The 18,149-nt window shown below is 39.1% G+C and overlaps 1 protein-coding gene across 1 annotated transcript in view; it reads right to left on the bottom strand.

The window, feature by feature from the left end:
- BTC (betacellulin) overlaps positions 1-18,149 on the bottom strand; it is a 45,196-nt gene that overhangs the window by 15,521 nt on the left and 11,526 nt on the right. Inside the window, exon 2 of the mRNA XM_047856287.1 lies at positions 4,354-4,452. Coding sequence (XP_047712243.1) covers positions 4,354-4,452 — 99 coding nt within the window. The remainder of the gene's footprint in view (positions 1-4,353; positions 4,453-18,149) is intronic.

Here is an 18,149-nt window from a genome sequence, read left to right as displayed (position 1 = left end):
ACATGCACCCCAATGTTTATAGCAGCACTATCAGCAATAGCCAAAGTATGGAAAGAGCCCAAATGTCCATCGACTGACGAATGGACAAAGAAGATGTGGTGTGTATATACAATGGAATATTACTCAGCGATCAAAAGAATGAAATCTTGCCATTTGCAACAACGTGGTTGGAACTAGAGGGTATTATGCTAAGTAAAATAAATCAGAGAAAGATAAATATCATATAATTTCACTCATGTAGAATTTTAAGAAACAAAATATACGAACATAAGGGAAGGGAAGGAAAAATAAGATAAGAGAGGCAAACTATAAGAGACTCCTAAATACAGGGAACAAACTGAGTGCTGCTGGAGGGGTGTTGGGGGGGATGGGCTAAATGGGTGAGGGGCATTAAGGAGGGCACTTGTTGGGATGGGCACTGGGTGTTGTATGTAAGTGATGAATCACTAAATTTTTACACTATATCTTAAGTAACTTGGATTTAAATAAAATTTAAAAATCAAAAAAAAATAATAAAACTAAACAAAACAAAAAAGAGCTGTCCTTTTTCATGCCATCCCTCTAAAGGAAGAAAAAAAAGAGTTTAGTGTAGATGTGTGTGTATATTTGCATGTTAAAAATTATCCATAGCTGAGGGGCAAACAAAGAACAATGAACGGGAAGAAAACTTGTGTTTCTTTTGTTTTTCACGAGTGCATGTTTTGGAACTCTTATGTATACAATGCCCCCTTTGCTCAGTCTCCTTTGCTGGTTCTTCCCTATATCCCCCAACCTCTACATTTTGCAATGCATTGGGACTCAGGGCTTTTACACTCCTTTCTGGGCATTTCCTGGTTTTAAACACCGTTATGGTAACAATTCCCAAATTTATGTTTCCATCCCCGATCTCTTCCTTCAGTGTCCAACTGTCCAACCAACACTTGGTTGCCTAACTGGCAGTTCAAATGAACACTTCCAAAGGGCACACCTGATTTTCTCCCTCAAGTCTGGTCTTTCTCCATCTCAGTAAATGATACTTTCTTTGTTATTCAGGCCAAATATCTTAGAGCCACTTTGACTTCTTTCTCTTCTACTATGCATCCAATTCATCAGAAAACTCTATTGGCTGTATTTAAAAATGTATGCAGAATCGTCCCTCTATTTCTACTAGCCTGGTCTAAGCCTGACAGCATCTCTAGGCTGGAAGTAGTCTCCATGGCAACAACATCTAACTAGTCTCCCTGCTTCTATCCTGTCCACTCTTAACTGTCTAGTCTGCACACAGACACCAGAGTGATGCTATTAAAACTCAAACCTGAAGGCTTTATAATCCCTGGCAAGGCTCTGCATGACATTACTCATTACCTCTCTTTCTGCATTACCTCTCTGACCTCATCTTTGACTATGTTGTTCATTGTTTCATCCTTGGTACCGGGGACAGAGCCTGCTGCAGAAGTATTGGTAGGAATGAACAAATTCCTTACTCAAGATAGAAAAGGACAAACTAAAAGTGAAATGCTTAGAGATTGGGGCTATTTGACAATAAAAGAATAAAATCATTTATAAATAAAATAACTCCTGTGGTGTCTGGATAGCTCTGGTTGACTGCCTGATGCTTGATTTTAGCTCAGGTCATGATCCCAGGGGTGTGGGATTGAGCCCTGTGTTGGGATACATACTGGGTGTGGAGCCTGCTTAAGATTCTCTCTCTCTCTCTCTCTCTCTCTCTCTGTCCCTCCTCTGCTTGCATGCCTGAGTGCTCTCTCTCTAAAAAAATTAAAAGATAAAAAATGAAAAAATTGAAAGAAAAAAAAAGACCAACTCCTAAAGATGATCTGAACAATTCCTTCATTTTATAGATTACAAATTGATGTCTGAAAGCTTAAGTGACTCACCCACGGTCACACAGTCAATAAGGACAATCTTCTCCTACTCCATATTAATTCCTTTTTAAGAATGTTTTGCCCTTGGGGCGCCTGAGTCGCTCAGTCGGTTAAGCGTCCGACTTCGGCTCAGCTCATGATCTCACAGTTCGTGAGTTCAAGCCCCACGTCGGGCTCTGGGCTGACAGCTCAGAGCCTGGAGCCTGCTTCAGATTCTGTGTCTCCCTCTGTCTGCCCCTCTGCTGCTTGCACTCTGTCTTTCACATTGTCTCAAAAATAAGTAAACATTTAAAATATTTTTTTTTTAAAAAAGAACATTTTGCCCTTATTTGGGCTTTACTTTCAAGGATTATTTTTCAGAATTTCCTTCACATATTCAGCATTCTGACCTTCCCCCACGATTCTAGGAGTTTAGCATTGTGATTAACAATGGAGTCAGTCTCTCCAAATTCATGTCAGGCTACTCTGCTTACTGTGTGACCTTCAATGAGCTAAAATTCTTCTGCACAGGATAGAAACAATAGACTGACAAGGCAACCTATAACTGCTATGGGAAATAGTACGGAGTTTTTTTAAAAAATTAAAGACAGAACTACCATACGATTGAGCAATCCTACCTCTGGGTATTTATCCAAAAGAACAGAAATCAGAATCTCGAAGAAACACACATACTCCTATGTTTATTGCAGCACTATTCAATCCACAACGGCCAAGATGTGGAAACAACTTAAATATCCATCAACACATGAATGGATAAATAGAATGTGGTTTATGCAAGCCACGGAATACTATTCAGTCTTAAAAAAGAAGGAAATCTTGCCATTTGCAACAACATGATTGGACCTTGAAAGAATTATGCAAAGTGAAATAAGTCAGTTATAGAAGGACAAATACTACATGATTCCACTTATTAAAGAAAAAAAAAAATCTAAACAGCTGAATCCACAGAAGCAGAGAGTAGAATGGTGGTTGCCAGGGGCCAGGGAGGAGGGGGGGTGGGAATGAGGAGTCATTATTCACTGGGTATAAAGTCTGGGTCATGCAAGATGAATAATTGCTAGAGAGGTGCTGTACATCTTGCCCATAGTTAACGATCTTGGGTTGTACACTTAAAATTTTGTTAAAAGAATAGATCTCATGTTAAATAGTCTCACTAAAATAAAAAAAAAATAGGAAACACATTTAGGATAATGATGAGGCAAGTTTTTTAGAACTGTCAGTCACTGGATCATGCAATAACCCCCAAGGGAAATGTGAAAATGCCATCATTGGAGATATTTAAAACCCAACTGAAGAAAAGCACACAAACACATAACACGGGCCTTGTTCTTCTCTCTACGCGAGTGAAAAGACCCACACAAGCATGATCTAAGACACCAACAGATTCCACAGCCTGGAGGCACTTTCCAGACCACCCATTAGCGTGAGGGAAGAAAGCAGAAGACTGGGCTGGAACTGATGGCTCACGTCACGGTGACTTGCTCAGCATGTTCCCAGCTCAGTTATGACTTCTCCAGGGTGCTAGGACAGGAGCACTTACACCAGGTCACTACCCTCCGAGCTCCAAAACGTTTCCAGGGAATACAGGAATCTCTCCCACCTACTTTTAGAATTGGTCTGTGTTGCGTTGTGTTGGGTTGTGTTTTGATTTGATTTGTTTTGTTTTGAATCAGAAACAACCCTGGAGAAGAACAGACCATTGCATCTATAAAGGACAGACAGAACCTTAAAGTAGGAGTCAGCAAACTATGGCACAAGGGCCAAATCTGGCTCACAGCCTGTTTCTCTAAATAAAGTTTTATTGAAACATATCCAACGCCACTCATTTGCAAAGTGTCAATGGCTGCTTTCACAGTGCAGTGGCCAATTTTGAGTAGCTGCAAAAAAACGCTGCATGGTCCACAAAACCTAAAATACTTATTACCTGACCCTTTACTAAGGCTCACCTTTGCTTTAGACTAACAACTTTGAGAATACTGATTGAAGCATCTCTAGGGCAAAAATATGCAAAAGTCATTGCCTTCTTCCCTTCTTTTAAGTTATGGAATAGAAAGAAGTTAATTTGAATAGAATATGCCAACTCTGTATGCATCCAGTCCAAAATATCCCATGCCAGAGTCTGGAGCATACACCTGCAATACCTAAAATAATGTAATGATTAAAAATGGAAGCACTAGAATCAGAAAGACCTGTATGAATCCCAGATTTGCAATTTACCTGCTGGGTAGCCTTTGGCAAGTTACTTAATCTTTCTGGACTTCACCTTGAAATAAAGTCAAAAATATGATCCAGCTCAGAGGGCTCTCGCGAGGAGAGAACGCATTACTGTATATAAAGCACTTGGCAGAGAGCCTGGTCCATTATATATGCTCACAAAACTAACCAGTCTTATGATTAGTGTAGTATTAAAAATTAAAACTTAGGAAAATCAATGTTCCAAGACTGAACACGAGGCTGGTAAAACACTAAGGCACTGTGTGTTAAGCCTTACCTGCGCAGTTTTCCCCAGGATCTCCACAGAGAAGGCCATCCTTTTCAGGACTTCTGGTTGCATTCCCATCTGCCACGACACAGTGGAGGATCACTAGACCTTCAAGTTCAAAACAGAACCAAACAAGCATGAAAACTTGAAAATTTCCTCAATGCAAAATACTCTATCGAAGCCATGACCCATTTATGAAAATAACAAGCCTGTGCCTTCCATTCCCAAGGCATTCTCCCACAGGAAGGGGGGTGGTACACAGGCCAGCACGTCTCGTTTTTTAAGCTCAATGCCAAAGACAGAATTTAAAAGCCAGCAACACTTGCAACTAAGTATGCATCTTAAGTGAAGAGATTTGGCCATAGCTTGTGAGGGAGACATCACAGAGGCAGAGAAATAAGACTTCTCAGCCGCTGCACAAATACACTGATGAATTTCCAGGGAGAATGAATGACAAACCCATGTGGCAACATACTTTCTCCATTCCAAACAGACTCAGTGTTTCTCTGGTATTAACTAGTGTTTGTACATCCTTCTTGGGAGATGTGAACTAGATATTCAATTTGTGGGAATTATTTGAAAGTTTGAGTTTCCCTCAGCTAAGTATCTCTGTTGTTGAGAAGGATAGGTCTCATGAAAAAATATGGGGGAGAGAGGAATACTGTGTTGTGGTTAGCACAGTTTAGGATACAATGTGCAGATTGTATTTAAACAAGTCAAATGTAAAAAGTCACTTATGAGATAATCTGGGAAATCAGACCCTGACTACACATTAGGTAATATTAAGGAATTGTTCTAGAGAACTTAAAGTGTGCTCATAATATTGTGGTTTAGGTCAAAGAACAGAGTCCATATCTCTTAAAGATATATATTTAAAAACTTATAAATGAAATTAATGTATCCAACATTTATTTTAGAATAATCCAACAAGAGAAGACGGGTGCAAGGGGGAGGGAGAAACTTACAGATTAAACAAGATTGGCCACATATTGATAATTACGAAAGCTGGGTGTTGGCTAAACCAAGGTTTATTATGCTCTTCTATCTACTTTTGTATAAATATATTTAAATATCTATAAGTTGGAGAGGGGAGGAGAAGGTAAGGGAGGACAGATGGGAAAAGATAAGAGAGCTTGGGAGTTAGCTAGTCTTGAGTTCATGACCTTTTTTGCCACTTTACAGCCATGTACCTTGGGCAAATTTCATAATCTCTCAATTTCCTCATTGCCAAAGTGGAGATAATTATTATCTCTTCTCCAGAGCATTTCTGTGAGGATTCCATCAGGTAAGTATGCAAAGCACTTAACACAGTGCTGGCATGTGACCAATGATCACTTAAATTACTCATTATCATGTAACTGGCAGGAATCAAATAACTTGCCCACTGGGTGTATTGACATTTATCCATCTAGCCAATGGTTTCTAAGCTATGCATCTTCTTTAATTCAACTCAATTCAACAGACATCCATGAGCATCCAGAAACACCCAGGCAGAGAGGACATGCTCTACCTTCAAAGTGTTCCAAAGCTAGTAAGGCAAGTAATCAGCCAACCAATTAACCATAATAAGAAGTGAGAGTATTATACCAGAGGACAATAGTATCTAGCAAGTTCAAAGGCCAAAAGAGTTTTCAAAAAGAATCAATATAGAGACTTTTTTCTAATTGTCTAATTAGAAAAGTTAAAAAAAAAAAAAGGTTGTAACTAGCATTTGAAATAGTGAATAAAAATGGAAAATCAAATCCACTGGTGATGGATACATTGGCACTACTTTTCTGGAGGACAATTTAGTGCTCTAGGTTCTAAAAGCAAAAAACTCAAAAAATATACAAATGCTTAAATCCAGTCATTTCATTTCTAGTAATCTTTCCTAAGGAAATAATTGAAGATACATAAAAAGATTTAGCTGTAAAAATTCTCTATGACATAGATTATAAAAAATTGGAAATTCCCTAAATATCTAACAAGATAGAGTTGATTAAATACACAGAACTGTTTTCATGCAATAAAATACTATTCAGGCATAATTCAAATAGTAATAGAACATTTTGATATATTCCTAAATAAGAGAAATAGGCTATAGAATAATAATGCAGTGTGATCTGTGTGTTTCTCTGCATCTGTGTGTGATAAATGTAAAAAATGTTTATATTGATAGATAATCAAAAGGTAGGTAATTAAGTACATAGAGTTGCTCACACTGGTTAGGAGACTTTTGCCTTAATTTTCCTTATTTTCATTTTTCAATTTCCTACTAGCATATTTTATCTGTGACAACAACAAACAAAGGAGTATCTCCCAAATTAAAAAAAAAAACAATTTGGCCACCAAATTTCTAGAGTTTTCATATCTTTTATCCCAACACCTGCCACCCTCCTTTCACACTTATAACAAACCAGAAACATACAATCATTTAGCGCTCTCCAAGCACAGGGATTGTATATTTATGCATCTTTGTAACCCTGGTAACTAACACAGAACACAATAGATACTCTACAAATGTTGAAAGAATGAATAGTCCATCTGTAAATGAAGAAAACAACTTTCAGATTCAAAGATCCCAGGATCCATTTCTAGTAGAAAATTTCAATCCATGTCTTTATTATTATAAAATAGGTTTAATTCATTTTTAAAATCCCATACATGGGCTTTCTGCATGGGCAGAATCAGGAAGCCTTAATTCTGGTGTTAATCTATTTTAATGGCGGGAATTTTACTAAAAACCCCTAAATCTTACAGAGATTCAACCTCTGCAAACTGGAGATGACACCATCTCCTCGAGGTTATTGTAAAAATTAAATTAAGTAACATAAGGGGAATCTGGGTGGCTCAGTTGGTTAAATGTCCAACTTCCACTCAGGTCATGATCTCGCGGTTTGTGGGTTCGAGCCCGGCATCGGGCTCTGGGCTGACAGCTCGGAGCCTGGAGCCTGCTGCGGATTCTGTGTCTCCTTCTCCTCCTGCCCCTCCCCAACTCATGTTCTATATCTCTTTCTTTCTCTCTCTCTAAAAAATAAATAAAAATTAAAAAAAATTGAATAACGTATGAGAAGGCACATGGCTTGGCACCTAGTATACAGTTTTTAGTCTACTTGTGCTTTCTTCTACCACGTATTATTTAACCCATCGTTCTCCACTTCCACCTAACAGTGGGAGCCCTGATTCCACTGAAACGCTGCCCAGCGCCTTCAAACATTCTGGCAGGCTGGGGCCTGTGCCCAGACTCTCTCCTGTTCCGACTCACTCCACACGCTGGCGTCAGCTGGTGAAGGGATGCCACCACTGGGGACAGCCCTGGAGAGGACCCCCCCAGGGAGGATCCATGCCCAGGCAAACCAAACACCCAGCACAAGGCACTGGAGTCACATGTGCTATGCCACTGCTCACCCACAATCTTCAGGCCACCGTCACAAGCTGGTGGCCACGAACCAAATCCGCTCCCAGGAATCATGTTCTCAGTCTGCATAGTCTTAAAAAAATTGAATCATGGCAGTTCTTAGCAAACCTGGATTTTTCTACTTCCGCCGAAAAAGCAGAAGGGCTGGCAACACAGGTCTGAAACACCTTCCGGGCAGCGACTAGCCGGAGTCAAGCAGCAGGTGACCCGTTTAATGCCACAGACCCCATCAGACGTGGCCGCACTCATTTATTTTAACTGCCTACATCTTGACAGGCATTTCAGTTTGTGATCTATACGAAGTGACTCAGAAATCAGAGAAATGCACACAAAACCATTTTGCTCGATACTGAAGGCAGCTTCAAAGACAAAAGACACTCTTGTTCCATCCATAATGCAACAAATATTTAGTAAGTACTATGTGTTTTGCACTGGCACAAGACACTGAGGGTTCAAAGATAACAGATACTGTCATTAACCTGAAGGAGTTCTTCTGGTGAGGAAGAGAGACACAGAAATCTTGAAGGGTCGTGCATGTAGCAAGGACACCAACAGAGGTAACACAGGATGGAGAATCGGCTCTACCTAGCTGCAAAGACTTGATAGAACAGGTGAGGCTTGTGGTGAGTTTTAAGAAGGAAGAAATGATTGGTGTAAACATCAACCAGTAACTTCTAGAAAGAACAAAATTGTGTAAGCAAGATGACATAATCATTGATGTTATTTGTTTCTGCAGGAGACAGTACTTACATGGTAATAGTGATGTAAACACTGATTATTTAAATCCATTACATCAAAAACTGTCATAAAATCAAGGCCAGTAATTAGCCCACCTACACCATGTGGGGAGACCGTTGCGATGAATCAGTATCTTTGCTGTGCTGGTTTTTCAATGTTCTCAGCGGCATCCCTAATGGTAACCCCACTGAAATTATGGGAGAGGAGAAATTCAGTAGGGAAAGTTTAAGTTGACAAGCCAAGAAATAGCATTACAAGCAAGTTATTTAGCATGAGGGAGGTAAATGCAGAAGAGACACTTCAAATAGACAAAAGTGGTTGCTTCCAGGAGGCAGAGAGGCAGGAAGCTTTGGTGCAAAGATCTGCTGTTTGTTTTTGGTTTGTTTTGTTTTGTGTGTTTTATTTTTGTTTTTTAAGTTTTTATGCTATTTTTGGTTATAAACCTTTTAGTACTGTTGGACTTTTAAAAACCTATGTATATTTATTATACATAACTTAATTAAAATATTTATTATACATATTATGATGATTTATTATACATACTAATTAAAATAAAATTAATTTTTAAGTAGGCTTCATGGCCAGTGTGGAGCCCAATGAGGGGCCACCCAGGAGCCCTAAACTAAAATTAATTTTTACGAAAAGGACACATAAAGTTGTAATTGACCAAGGCATTCTGAACAAAAGGGACAACTTGTAAGAAGACACAATATGCATAACCCAACTTATTCTGGTTTGTCTGGTGGGGATTGTGATTGGAGAGAAGGCTGGGGGGAGGGTAGGTAACAACAAATGACCATATTAATTACTTTGGATTCTTAGGCACCTAAGTTGGGGTCACTGAAAACCTTTAAGTGAGAAACAACAGAATTATTTTTTTGGTTTGGAAAGGTTACTTTAACACCAGTACTTTAACACAAAGGTGGCAGCAGTGGGTATGGAGGAGAAGAAATGAATCTGCGAGACTCAGTCACAAAGTAAAATAGAAAAGACTCGGTGACTGGTGGGATAAGGTAGGCAGTGAGAAAAAAAAGGAGTCTAGAGTGACTGGAGTTTGTGGCTTGAGTGATTCGCTGGATTGCTGTACCAAGCAGGTATGAGGGATGCCAAAAAACAAACATTAGGAAGAAACATTAATGCATAGAAAGTATGCAAATAATTGCAGATGACTCTTCAAAGATGTCAAACTGAGAAAGAGAGGCAAAAGATCAGTCAATATATAAAGAAAAAAAGAGAGTTGTTTTTGGTTTAAGTTTTGGTGGGTTTTTTTTACATTTTATTTATTTTTGAGAGAGAGACAGAGCACAAGTGGAGGAGAGGTGGAGAGAGAGGGAGACACAGAATCCGAAGCAGGCTCCAGCCTCTGAGCTGTCAGCACAGAGACCGATGCGGGGCTCGAACCCACAAACCGTGAAACCATGACCTGAGCTGAAGTCGGATGGTCAACGACTGAGCCACCTAGGGGCCCCGGTTGTTTTTGGTTTTATTGTGAGAGAAAATTGATAGAAAGATGCCAAAGGTATAGGAAAGAGGCAAAGAAAGGACTATTAGTAGAGGCAGAAAAGACTTACAGTGCTTAGCCTGAAAGGCAGGGCTTCTTCCGCAACGTATAATCCTTGGCAGTCAAAGGTAGCAATTTGGCAAATATAACTTTATTCTGAGTAAATGAAAAGTCTTTAGAAAATAAGAGCTTAAAGGTATTTTACATGCTATACATCTCACCTCACTGTTCAAAGGAATCCAAGTTCTGGTTTAAATGGATGCAAAACATCCAAAGGTTTCTCAACTTTCACACTGGATAATTCTGTGTTATGGGAGGCTGTGCATTCTAGGATGATTAGTCCTGCCTTTTATCTCCTAAATTCCCGTAGCATCCCACCCCTTCCCCGCCCCCTACTTCTGAGTTGTCACAATCAAAAAATTTCCAGACATTGCCTGATGTTCCTGAGAGGAAAATTGACCTGGTTGAGAACCATTGCAATCTCTCCAACCTGTTTTAATATTTTTTCTCTAAAATACAGCTTTCATTTTTAATGTGTTGTTTTAATATAAATCAGTCACACAACCTTGAAGGCTCGAATTTTGGCTTCTTAAAAATTTTCTTAAGGAGAGTTCCATTATCTCACGGAAAGATCATTGAACTCAGTCATTAATTCACTATGTGACCTTGAGCTAATTAGCAACCTCTCCTGACCTTTTCCCTCAAGAAAAATTAGAATCATAGGTTCTCTGCCCATCCAATAATCTAGTTCATTAAAATTAAATGAAATAATAGAGTAAAAGAATTTGTTTAAAACAACATGTTATTAAAATAATCCCTATTTGCATCAGAGAAAGTATGGATTCTACTTTAGAGAAAATGAAAGAAAATATCGTACTCAGAGTGGAAAACATAACAAGATTTTCATTCAGAAGAGTCACAAATTTTGTTAAATTTCAGTTCCAGAATTAGTAAGAATTTTACACGTATTAAAATATCCTACCAACCAACTAAAATCATCCTCTGGGAGAGTTCATCAAGTTGGCCTTCAAAATTTCAGTAGAGAGAGTATTCACTCTCTTCTAAGGCAGTCCACTTCAATGAGACCATCCATCCATTCTTTCAACTGCAGTCCTTCCTTCATTCAGAAAGATTATTGAGTGCCTTGGTGGCTCAGTTGGTTAAGTATCCGACTTTGGCTCAGGTCATGATCTCCTGGTTGGTAGGTTCGAGCCCTGCTTCCAGCTCTGTGCTAACAGCTCAGAGCCTGGAGCCTGCTTCTGATTCTGTGTCTTCCTCTCTTTCTGCCTCTCCCCTGTGCTCTCTCTCTCTCTCTCTTTTTCTCAAAAATAAACATTAAAAAACATCTTTTTTAAAACGTTTATTAAGCACCTATGTCTTAAGCTCTATAAATGCTTCTTTATGTGAAGCTGGGTTTTGCCTTCCTGTAATTTTACTCTGCTCATTAGAATCACCTGGAATAAATCTACTCTTTCCCATGACAGATTCTCATCTATCTGAAACCAGCTATCAAGTCTCCCTGAAAGAATTTCTCTTCAGGCTAAACATCCTGGATCCTTCAAGTACATTTTCCCTGTCATCATCAAGACCCTTAGAAGCCTTGCCACGGTCCTCTATATGTAAGGTCAAACCAAGGTGCCATTTCACATGGTCTGGCAAAGACAGAATAGAATGGGGCTCTCAGCCCCCAAATTGAGGGCACCTTATTTCTGGTAATGCAGCCCCATAGCACATTGGCCATTTTTGGCTGTCTGATTAAACACGGGGGTTTTAGTCTCCGTACAATTAAAGGAAACTGCTAAATCTCTTGTACTCCTGGGAAGTGGTATATTGATGGTCTATTTGTTCTTTTTTGTCATTGTTCTGTTTTGTTTCATATTTTACTTTTTACCTAAAAAATAGTTCTAAACTCTTTAGATGTCCCTTTTAAAACTGTATTAGATGTCACCTATCATTCATATATTTCACAGTCTTTTTCCTTTTTTATTCTTTCATCCAACCTACTTCATGTGGCCGGCAGAATTTCTGAAAGATGCATTAACGCGATAAAGACAAAACAAAACAAAATAACGTTAGATCAGTTGTTTGCAAAGTGACTGGAAATTGAGTATTTCTGGTGCTAGCTTTTAAATATCCACCGTACTCATAACATTAAAGATAAAAAAGAAAAGCAACCCAATTCTACTTTCGTGCGTCAAAGCTCCATTTACAAGATGCTCAAATTAAAAATGACTGAATTTACTAAAAGTATTATCCCTGTCAGCCAACACGGAGAATGAAGTCATTGGGAACAATATAAGCATTGAAAGAGACACAGCTTGACAAGAAGCATGACCCACTGTCTCACAGCTAACTGCTAAATGCTGAGGTAAGTTATACGCCAGCTGGGTCAACTATTTCAAAAAATCAAATGTGACCAACCTAAACAGTCATGTGCGTTGTGTTTGCCTCATCTCTGAGCTGAATTTTCCATTTTTAGAGCCAAGAGCATTTTATATTTTAAAAATAAAAAATATAATATTATCACAAAATGGCCATTCATCTGTATTCTGATGATGTAGGACAACTTCAAATCCAATGATTTCTTACGACATCATATATATCTGATTTTAGGATTTGAACCACACTCCATGCCCCACTAGAAAGTCCAACTGTAGTGGTGCCTGGATGGCTCAGTCAGTTTAAGTGTCTGACTTCAGCTCAGGTCATGATCTCACAGTTGGGGAGCTCGAGTCCTGCTTCTGGAGAGCTCGTGCCCCGCTTTGGATGAGCCCTGCTTTAGGGAAGCCCCACTTCTCTCTCTCTTTCTGCCCCTCATGGAATTCACGCTCTCTCTCTCTCTCTCTCTCTCTGCCCCTCATTCACTTGCACCCTCCTTTCTTCTCAAAAGAAAGAAAGAAAGAAAGAAAGAAAGAAAGAAAGAAAAAGAAAGAGAATCCAACTGTAAGTCAGAGGAGAATTTATCAATCTATGAATGTAAGCAGAAACTGGAAGAATATTTCATAGTCAAATCCCTAAAATTCTATTTATATTAGAAAGGAGCAGTACAGATTAATGGGGAAAGAGTAAGTTTGGAGTCAAATGGCACTGCATTTGAATCCTGGATACACCTTCTCATCACTAGCTTTGTGATTATGATTAAGACACTGAACATTGAACTTCAGGGTCTCCATCTGTAAACTGTAAGTAACTTACATGGTAGAGATAGAGCTATGTGCTTAGAGAAAAATAAATTGGGGCGCCTGGGTGGCGCAGTCGGTTAAGCGTCCGACTTCAGCCAGGTCACGATCTCGCGGTCCGTGAGTTCGAGCCCCGCGTCAGGCTCTGGGCTGATGGCTCAGAGCCTGGAGCCTGTTTCCCATTCTGTGTCTCCCTCTCTCTCTGCCCCTCCCCCGTTCATGCTCTGTCTCTCTCTGTCCCAAAAACAAATAAACGTTGAAAAAAAAATTAAAAAAAAAAAAGAAAAAGAAATTATGAATTATTAACCTTGGTAACACCTGGCACAGGGTAGGTACTCCACACGGTGGCAGCTATAAAGACCTGAAGTAAAAAAGAGAATTCTAATTACTCTGGTAAAACAGTAAATTATCATTCTCATAAGTGGATATTGACATTTTTCTACACCTATGCTGTGATTTGATCCACGTATAAAACATGGTTATGAAATAAAGTACAAAAGATACATACACATATATGTATGCATACCACACCACATTCCTACAGTGTAATTATATGTATGTACTTAGCGAGGCAAAACTGTGTGTTGGCCTTTCCCCCGCACTGTTCCTTTCCAGAATTTTTAATTGATGAATAGAAATATTGCATCTTCTACTTGTATGCTTCTTTGTAGGCTCAGGACACTTCTGCTCCTGACTTAGCACACTGTGTATGTCTGATGGGATTACTGATTCAGTTGGTTGGTTAAGTGATTCAGTGATACAAAAACAATAGATAAAGGCAGATCCTTGGGATGGTCTGTCTAACAACCAAATGGATTATAAATCATATCTCTAGTTAAAAAAACTAAAGTTCATACAGTCTTCGAAGTTGTAATCAACATTCAGAGTAAAAGCTATCAGGATCTGGGGGATTTTCTCATTGTATCTTCATTGTCAAGAAGAAAAACAGAATCCTGAGTATGCGTACTATACAGAGAGAATTTTCTAAGGTGAAAAAAGAAATAATGTTTAACATGCAGTCGAAAAAACTATAAGGGAATGGAATGATGTTTATCACCATGGGCTTGTGGTTGACTGAGACAAAAACTGAAATAGGTGAAGTTTGACATTAGTGTTCTCTTCCGGCATGTTTTGTTAACTACCTCTTTTTCCATTGTTGTTTTGCCCTCCTATAAACCAGAATCTCTGTCCTGGCCTGCAATTCCTCCAAATAGAGGATAGCTTTTAAATCTAATTTCCTTTCCAAATGTATTTTCTTTCAGTGCAGATATACAAGGAGAGAAATGGCTTAACTCAAATACTCTAAAATCAAGTGCTTCAACCTGAGTCTTCTAGAAAGCAAAGTCTGAGATACAAATGAAGGGATTATGACTTTATTTGGGAGGTACATGCTCTGGGGTCATGATAATGAAAAAAAAAAAAAAGGAAATGAAGCAAAGAAGAAGGCAAAGCAATGAATGCAATGTGTGTACTCATCACACCGATGCGGCTCCAGGTTGCACCACAAAAAGACACTGAAATTTGCTCAGACAACATGTTCACTCATACATAAGCTACACAAAGCATTTTTCAAGAATGCATCTTGAAGTAGATCATGGAAAAAAGGATGAAGGAGAAATTTATCTGCCTCAATCACTTTCATCACCCATTTCCTGGACAAAATTCCCTATAATGAGTGCTAACTCCTTCCATCTCTGGCCCCTGCTGAATGAGAGGCCAGAACTGATGTCCTGGGACATGGTGTTACCCAAGTCCCAAAACAGAGCAACCTAGGTGTGCCTGGGTGGCTCAGATAGGTAAGCATCTGACTTTTGTTTTCAGCTCAAGTCACGATCTCATGGTTCATGAGTTTGAGTCCCGCATCGGGTTCTACACTGACAATGAGGAGCCTGCTTGGGGTTCTCTATTTCCCTCTCTCTCTGCCTCTCTCTCTCTCTCTCTCTCTCTCTCTCTGTCTCAAAAATAAATAAATAAACATTTAAAAAAAACACAAATGCTTACTTTAAAAGAAAAAAGAACAGCAGTCTGCTATGGGTAGGGAGTTGAGCAGAGACAAGGGAAATAGTCGAAGACTCTTAAGAGGGGTGTAATATTTGAGTCCCAGGACAGTGAGGATTTGGGGCATCAGGACATCTCACGGAAAGACATGTTCTAAGATAAGGATGTATTTTTCCAAGATCTCTCAAATCACCCGGAAAACTGCATATGCTATAAAACTCAAGGACAGGCTTCTGGATTTTCAGAGCTAGGAAGAGAAGCAGCGATAGGACAGAAAAAAATAAGGGGGTCCTCACAAATACTTTATGTTCATTCAAAATTAAGAAACTAAAATATAAACTCTTTCCTTCTCCAATGTAAAATTTTACCCCAAATGGCAGAAACAGTATCTTGTTATTTAAGAAAGGCTAAGGAATGATGGATAACACTTTTTTGATGAGTACTCCACAATCTCATATTTTAAAGCCCAGAGAGGGAAATAATTTAACAACCTGTCACACATAAACTAATATATCTGAAAACTGTCAACACTACAATAATGCCTTTGCCAGTAAATCAACCTCTTTTTTTCTCACCATGACCATTATTAAATCTGTGACAATGACTAAATTGAATGGGAGCCCCATAATAACCTAGAGCTAGTTTCTTAGAAATCATCAGTTGTCAAAACTTGACTTTTTGATTCCCATTCCTTTATGATAAGACCATTCCAGACAGTCAGACATTATAATACTTTAAATGAAAAGCTCTTGGCTCACTGAATTTCCATAGTAGTTCATAGAGAGGAGGCGAAAGGAACCAACCAAAAGAACAATTTGTTATCAGGGAGGATTATCCGATTGCAGAATGAGGAGAAAATGTGGAGTTGGCCTCTGGATTTAGTGATAACACAGTCTCTGACCCATGACGAAACAGTCATCAAACTTTAATAATGGTAAGGAAAAGAACATAGAATTTTAGAGTAGATGCTTACCCAACCTGAAAAAGCCCCAGAATTTAGGGTCTTAAAAATGCGTTAGGGAAAGCCAATTCAACTTAACATTAATAAGTTATTTTCTTTACCAATAAAACTATTTGCAGAGACCAAAAGTATAAAGAAAGAAAGAAATATTAGGCCATATAGTTTAAGTGTCAGGCATATAGAAAACAGATTCTATTGGAACCCCAAAAAGAGGCAATGTGTTAAGCTGGAGAAATCATAGGGAAAGGTTTCAGAGATTGGGAACTAAACTGAATCAAAGGCAATGACATAGAAATGAGTGTAGTGTGTTTGGGAGATAATGAGTAAAGCTGTCCAGCTGGAGGGAAGAATTCCACCAAGGGTATTAAGAACAAGGGCCTTCTTGATGTGCATGGTGTGACTGTGCAATAATTCAATTGATTTCCTTGTGTGACCTAGGAAAATAAGATGCATTAAGACATGGTCACACCACATATTTCCAGATGAAGCTTTGTAGTGTCTGTTCACCACATCCTGGAAGACAGATTCCCAACAGAAGGATCTGACCAGTCTAGAAAACCACTTAAGAAGTATTTAATAGTGGTGAATGCTGATGGATAGACACCAGTAAGAAAAAGGGACGGGTTTCCTTTGGTGGGCTTCTGCAAAGGCAAATGGGAAGCATAGCTTATTCTTGGGTGTAGTTTCTTCTTGCGTCTAAATCACACATTCAATCACTTTTTTTACCCTCCATTACAATTGTCAGGTATCTAAAAGTGATTACAGGATTTTCACATAGATGTTTCCTAACAAAGGATGGCAATGTTAAACATGTGTCTCCTGAAAGAATCACAGTTGAAACTTTTGTCAATATAATTTATCAGTTAAAGTTATGCCAGAGGTTTTGGGTTTTCTTTCTTTCTTTTTTTTTTTTTTTTTTTTTTTTGCATTCATAATCAGATCCCCACTGATAAATCACTGTGCTAATAAATGGTAAAATAGAAGATCAAAATAGCCTGGGCATGGGACTGGTTCTAAATCCCAAAATATCCTCTTATTACATCATGTGACGAGTACATGATACCCACGTGACATCACTGATGATGTTAACCTTGATATCTCCATTCATGAGAAGACAGGTCGCTGAATACAGTTTAGGAAGGAAAAACTCAAGCTACTTTTCAAAATTCAACACCATTGGTTCACAAGGCTCCAAGTGTCCCGCCTCTTCTCTTCTCAGAGAGGTCCTCTGACAGTGTCTTGATTTAAAACCCTATCTTCCAAACTCCAAAGCATTCCCAAAGTGCAGTAACATGACGTATGTTCACAGAGACACAGGAACCCTTGCTGGTCATTTGACACACTTCCTACCTAACTCGGGAATCATTTTTACACAACTTCCATAAGTGTAAGCAGACCATAAACATGTCCACGCATGGGAAGCCACCACATCCCAAGCAGCTGATTCCACTTTTTTCAAAGCTCCACACGAGAGAAAATTAAGGTGAGAGATGTATTCCTGGAATTTTAGTTCATTAATCCAAGTTGTGCCCTCTGAACTGCACAGAGGAAACCTTTGTTGAGACAACTTTTCAGTGGGGTGAAATCGGCTCTCATAAGCCAAACTTTTGTCTTTTCTACCCACCGTTTCAACTTCTATCCTCTCAGTCATGTGTGTGTGGGGCAGGGGGGGGTCTTCAGTTACCACCAGTGTCTTGTCTTGGACTTTGTAAGAGCACCAGTGATTTCCTCATAGCTCACCGACTGGTGGCATCTTCTTGATCCTCAGCCTCCTCCACCTCCATAGTATTTGATATGGTTGACCTTCCCAAATCTTCCATCTAAAAGCCACCCCCGTTCTTGGCTTCCTGACTTGTCCTTCCTTTTTCACTCAACTCTGCCAACCCTTTTCCTGTCCCACACCACATAAATTGGTGCCACCAGCACTCTGCTCTCAGTCTTTTTTTTTCCCAAATGTTTTTATTGTGGTAAAACACACATAACATAAAATTCTTTATCTTAGCCATCTTTAAGTGTTCAGCCCAGTGCTAC

The sequence above is a fragment of the Prionailurus viverrinus genome, chromosome B1 (genome assembly GCF_022837055.1).
Source record: "Prionailurus viverrinus isolate Anna chromosome B1, UM_Priviv_1.0, whole genome shotgun sequence".
Classification (NCBI taxonomy): domain Eukaryota; kingdom Metazoa; phylum Chordata; class Mammalia; order Carnivora; family Felidae; genus Prionailurus; species Prionailurus viverrinus.
The sequence above is the reverse complement of the archived record's forward strand: the minus strand, read 5'-3'. Positions and strand labels throughout refer to the sequence as shown.